At 43.0% G+C, this 6,121-nt stretch overlaps 1 protein-coding gene across 1 annotated transcript; it reads left to right on the top strand.

Annotated features, from left to right (window-relative positions):
* Window positions 1-278: 278 nt before the first annotated feature.
* LOC140911762 (cyclin-dependent kinase 4 inhibitor B-like) lies at window positions 279-5,381 on the top strand. Its single transcript, XM_073345513.1, has 2 exons — window positions 279-426; window positions 2,638-5,381. Exons 1-2 carry the CDS (start codon window positions 280-282, stop codon window positions 2,917-2,919), a joined length of 429 nt encoding a protein of 142 aa, XP_073201614.1. The 5' UTR covers window position 279; the 3' UTR covers window positions 2,920-5,381.
* The last annotated feature ends 740 nt before the right edge of the window (window positions 5,382-6,121 follow it).

The following is a 6,121-nucleotide window of genomic DNA, read 5'->3' as shown; positions in this document are numbered from 1 at the left end:
GAGCGCGCGTGCAGCGGGCCGGCGGGGCGCGCGAGAGAAGGGAGACCACAGCCAAGTTACTCCTGGCATCGATCCCGGGGCTGGGGGGCTGCAGTGACACCCATGGCTGGCGGGCGGGGGGAGCCCCGCACGCACGTGCCCCTGGAGGATGGGGGCCTGGGACGAAAAAGAAGGCGGTGCAAACTGTCACGCTGGGCGGTGCCAGCAGAACCGCTAGTTAAGGCGGTGGAGTGGTGGTGGGGGGGGGGGGGGCGAGCTGGCTAGTTGGCGCCCTGAGGCATGCAGGCGGGGGCTGTAGCTGCAGGCGGCGAGAGGGACCTGCTGGCTAACGCCGCGGCCCAGGGGGACGGGCAGAGGGTGCGGCTGCTGCTGGAAGCCGGAGTGAACCCCAATACGGTTAATGCCTTCGGCAGGACCCCGATTCAGGTACAGGGTCACGGAGCCCAGCTGGAAGGGGACACAGGCACCGGGGAGCGCGAGCTAGAGGGTCTTTGCATTTTACAGCAGCTGTCCAGCGCTGCTGGTTCGAGGGGAGATCGCCCTGTGGGGGGAGAGCCTACTCCAAACATGGAAAAATTAGAGATTGTAAAAAAATCTCTAGTTTCTGTACACCTATTGAGTCGGCCATTAAGGGGAGCGCATGGGAGTCACTTAATAGAGAAACGAATTCTGCTTCTGGCTGGCTAAATAGAGATGTGATGTTTAAAAATTCATTGCCCCTCGTTTAAAAGTATTATTCGTCGGTATTATTCATTTTAGGAGTTAAAGTATACATTTTCCACAACACGAATCGAAGTGGGGCGCGTGTAATTATGGGGGACAAGAAGAATAAAGCAAAGTGCTAGCTCATTATGTATGAATATGGATAGAAATCGTCTTAAATTTCTATACCACGGTCCACTTTGCTTTATTGTTCATATCCCACAATTATAGGTGCCCCGTTTCGATTCTTCACCCCTTAATAAGTTCTAGAGGGAGAAAAAACTGAAGGAGTGTTGTGATAAAAGGTTTACATTAAACAGCACTATTTTAGATGTTTTAGCATCAACTTCATTCATTTCAGAACATTAAAAATTTAAAAGTTATATTTAGGAAATGGTACTTTGTTTCTATTACTATTTCAAACAATCTCTTGAGCATATAAAATGCCAGATCACAATACATTTAATCAAGCATAACTGGACTCTGAATGACTGCCATTTTGTTTGACTGTTTATAGGGGGAAGGAATTATATTTGCAAGGAGTAAACATGGCAGAGGGGAAAAAGAAAGGGTTTTGTGGCTAAAGTTCATGTCCACATATGTAGATAACTTAAAAAAAACCACACACAAAGTTATCCACATAGGTGGATGAGTTGTTATTGCTTTTTGTGTGGTTTTTTTTTTTTAAATTATGTCCATATATGTGGATGAGTTTAGAAAAAACTAAAAACCTTTTTTTGCTGCCCTTAAAATGGCTGTCTCTCAGACCAGTTTACATAGATTCTGTCTGTGCTCAATTACATTTGATAAAAATGTTGCAACCGATTTCTATGATGAGTTTTTATTCCTTTTTTCTTCTTTTAAAAAGTGCATCCTTTAACCCACTTTCTATTTATCTTGCCCACAGAGATTGTTGGTTAAAATAAATTGAAATTTGGACACATTTAATATAGTGAAACTTCAAATATATTTTACTAATCATTTAAAGCATATTAAAGTAACTCTACATCTTGTTTGATTGTGCATGTGAAGCGGAATACACATGAACAAATTTTACACACTTAATATTTAAGTATGCTGCAGAATCAATCAAGTATATTAAACCCAGGTCAAGAGTTATTTTGGATTTCCTTTTATGATTTAAAACAAAGACAAAACTTCCCCTCCAGCTCTGCCGCCCTTTCTTTGCGCATTAATTTTCAATGGAAATCTGTCAAATGAAAGTCTTTTCTTCTAGTCAGTTAATTTTTTTATGAATTAGTTTTCTAGTACATTTTCCTAGTTCACTGCACAGAGGAAATTTTTCAAAGAACTGTTCATCTCTCATTCACCACTTGTAAATGAAGGTCATGTCTGCGTAAATTGACTTGATAAATGTGATGGCGAGTTTTATTTTTTATCAAATATAAAAAGGAGTGCAGTCAAAAAACATCGCTACTGAGCGAGGGGGCTTAAGGATGTATTTTGTACATATGCTCTTGATTTGCACTGGGTAAACTCTTTTTAATGTTTACCTTTTTCAGTGTTTAAGATGAAGTTTACAGAATAATATTATCAGAATACATACTCATTTGAAATATGTATTTATGTAGTTCAAGAGCTATGCACCGTATGCAAGTAGCTAAATATACAAAACCCTAGAAAGCCTGCCCTACTGATGCTAATGGCAGTTCTGTCATGGACATCTACGGGGTCCGGATATCACCCTGAAGATTTACCTCCTTGGAACACAGATGTAATTCCAAAGTCAAGCGACCAGATTCTGGTCTCCATTACGCCGGTGTAAATCCAGAGTAACGCCTAGAGAGCGTAATGCGGCTCAGACTCTGACCTTAACTCAGATAACATTCCCATTAGACCAAACGAGATTCTTGCTAAGAGAGCAAGACCGAACCCTAAATCGATCAAGGCTGACTGACGGCTTCTCCCTCCCAGGTCATGATGATGGGAAACACCCAGGTGGCGGAGCTGCTGCTGCAGAGAGGAGCGGATCCCAACCGGCCGGACCCGCGCACCGGCTCCCTCCCAGTGCACGATGCGGCGCAAGAAGGTTTCCTGGACACCCTTGTGGCGCTGCACCGGGGCGGGGCTCGCTTGGATCTGCGGGACGCATGGGGCCGCCTCCCCATTGACCTAGCTGTCGAGAGCGGGCATCAGCAAGTGGTCAGCTACCTCCGCGCCCAGCCTGCAAGGGGTGCCGCTCCGCCCCAGGCATAGGGCACGGGCGTGTGGCCAGCCGTCTGCGGGGCTAACAGCTCAGCCACAGGGGCCTCATTAAATGCTTGCCCCGCTGAAGTCAATGGAAATTTTCCTGTTAACTTCAGTGGAGCCAGGATTTCACCCCAGGTTTTTCTACGGCATCCGGTGACCCATCCGCCAGGCAGCTGCAGCCTTGTGGTTCTCTCGCTGAGACTGCGCTGCCTGGGATGGACGGTTCACAGGCTGTGGTAGAAAACAGCCGCTCTCCTTGGTTCCAGTCAAACTGTAAAGCGTGTAGAGAGAGAAAACCCACTTCTGGAGGACCAGCTTGATACTCAACTTGCATACAGTCAGATTCCTTTGATAGCGAGCAGGCAAACAGATTATTCTTCCAGTTACAGTAAAGTTGCTCCAAGAGAAGATTTCACGGTAAAAGGGTCGGTAAGGTTGCACTGTATGGAGGAGGCATCCTGCCTGCCTGCAGCCCCCAGCTGGTAGCACTCTTGGGGGCATGCCTGCTTTTTCCTCCAGTGAGTGTGTTGTCTGGGATTTATCCACCTTATAACCGAACGGAATGGGGTACCTTTCCAGAATGCAGGCAGGACCATGAGCTTGATCTAATTCCCTGTTAACAGCAATGGAAAGAATCCCATAGTCGTGTAGGCAGCCTGATTCCATTCCCATTAAACCCTTCACGAAGGCAGCAATAATGCTACATAATTTCCCAGCACAGCTACAATATATTCCTTAAAATGTCACACAAGCAGCATCAGTTGCAAGGGTGCCCATTAGGGCGTGACTCAAAGTGTTTCCCCCGCCTCCCACCCCCTTCAATGGGTTTTGAATCAAGCCCTTCATTTAAAGACGCTAAATAACCTGCATTACAGCTAGAAGCCCTTGACTTTCTAAAATCTAGAGCCGGATCTCTCTCTGAGCAACCATCAGTATTTTCCCTGCTAAAATGCATTATATAAGCAATAAATACATGCATAGTACAGTCATAAATAGGCTCCTTAAACAGTACCTACTACATAAAAACTTCCGAGGAAGCTATCCTGCAAGCTGCTGAATGCTTTCAATTATTACTTAAAAAAAGGAGTATATTTTACTCATCAAGATAAGAGGATGTTTATTGGATGGCAGCCTTTCCTTAGCTGTACTCTGTTACAGTCAGAAAACCCTTGCTGTTACATTTGCTCAGCATTGGTAACGGGATTATGGGCCCGTAATCCCACACCTACTGACACTAATAGGAATCTTTCTCTGGATACCAATACACATTGGATCAAGCCCTCTAGGGCGAAGCAAATGATCTGAAGAATATTAGCTTCTTATGAAGCTAATAGCTTACCTCTGGAGAGCTACTACTTCCAATTAGATCGAAGGGAGATATATGCACACGAACATTAGAGAGGTGTTTGTGTACAGTTATTTTAAATAACTGGACTGGGAGGATTCTGGTGTCTGGTTTTTAGATTAAAACCCCCAAATTATAAAAACCTCACAATGTGGGGTAAAGGACCTTTATATTCCTTATTATCCACCAAGAGAGTCTCCCTGGGCAGATGAAGCAGCGGGAGAGTATATTGTAGATCATCACAGTGGGGGGAGGAGGGGAAAATGTTGTATTCAGCATATTAAATTCTTAGATATACTAGTGTGGTTTTTGTGATTGGTATTAGACCCCTCTCATAACAGGATTCAAAATAGGCAAGTTGACTTATTGATTTCTGTAGTGATCTAAGTGATAGATCAATGCTAAATCACAGAGTAATGCTTTTATTCATAACAGTACTAGAACAGACAGATCTGCATTCCGATATTTTAATTTAGATTATTTTAAATTAGATCCCTCACACTATGAGGAACTTTTCCCGTCTAATTTTACTTTCGAGGCATACACCCACATTAATTATCCCATTCCAATTCCTACCAGGAGGGAAACTCTGAAAATACACTCAGATTCAGAAACCTTTCCAAATTATGAATTTTATACTAGCAATGCGAACGTGTATCTCTAGAAAATATTCCTATTATGAAATCAATAGGCGCTTTGCCATTAATTTTAATGGAACCAGGATTGGGACCATTATTACAGCGTTTTGTTTTTAAAATCCGCAAATAAGCAATGGGTACAAGCAACAGGGACATCCAATACAACAGCTGAAGAGCGTGTGAATGTTCGTTATTATTGCTATCTGCCCACCAGCTTTCCCCCCCAAAGGACATCAATGAAAGAACAGTTTATAAATATGTTTGTGTATCGCTTCTGCTTCCCATTCAGTACTGCTTAAGCTGATTAAGTAGCGGTTATTATTCACGTGCAAAATATTAAAGTGGGTTAATCAGAGAATCTAAAGTGATGGTTATTTTATGTTTGCACTAGTGTCCTAGGTTGGTCGCAGGATGTTAGAGAGATGAGGGAATATTTTTATTGGACCTTCTGATGGTCAAGAGACAAGCTTTGGAGCTCACATATAAATTGGTCCAGTACAAAATATTCCCTCGCCCACCTTGTCTCTCAATGTTGTTAAACTTTCTAATATAAAATTCAATATTTATTAGTTGAGGTTATGTTAGAGATAGGTTGTCAGAAAGCTTATAAAATGTCAAATTGAACACCATGTGTATTTCAATAGCAGATTTTTTAAAAAATCACTAATATGGAAAATGGAGTTCGTCTGGCAATTTGCGTGGATAAAACACTTCAGAGAAGCAAGAAAATTCTACCAGACTTGGTATCAGTGCCACTCTGTGGATTTAAAACGTCATGTATAATTCTTAAATATTAAAGATAAAGATAACACATACACCTGTAATACTTTATACCTATATCTATTACATTCTCAGAGTATTGAAGTGATGCCAAACTTAGCAGAGTTTTCTTGCTTCTGTTTTTTTAAAAAATGTAGTGTACCATGCTACCCATGCAGATTGCCAAAATGAAAAATAGTTCCCCATAACGGCAATTGGGGCTGTGTTTGAATTCTAGGTTAGGAATAGGCGGCACTACACCGTTTTGGATCCATGTCTAAGAAACTTTATTTCAGTTTTCCGACAACTCCCCGGAAAACAAAACAATCCCCATTGGCAACTCGGGATCTTATTCTGCAGTCGAGGCGCTAGGGAACGCCACCGCACACGGCGACGCGCGTGCAGCTTCCTCAGTTGTAACTCCGGCAAGACTTTCACGGTCATCCTTTGCTCCAAGTTCTCACAG

The sequence above is a fragment of the Lepidochelys kempii genome, chromosome 5, assembly GCF_965140265.1.
Source record: "Lepidochelys kempii isolate rLepKem1 chromosome 5, rLepKem1.hap2, whole genome shotgun sequence".
NCBI classification, from domain to species: Eukaryota; Metazoa; Chordata; order Testudines; family Cheloniidae; genus Lepidochelys; species Lepidochelys kempii.
Note: the sequence above shows the minus strand (reverse complement) of the source record. Positions and strands in the feature narration are given on the sequence as shown.

Coding starts and splice junctions, on each gene's coding strand:
- LOC140911762 (XM_073345513.1), top strand. CDS start 280: ATGCAGGCGGGGGCTGTAGCTGCAGGCGGCGAGAGGGACCTGCTGGCT. Junction 427..2,637: donor TCGGCAGGACCCCGATTCAG/GTACAGGGTCAC, acceptor TCTCCCTCCCAG/GTCATGATGATGGGAAACAC.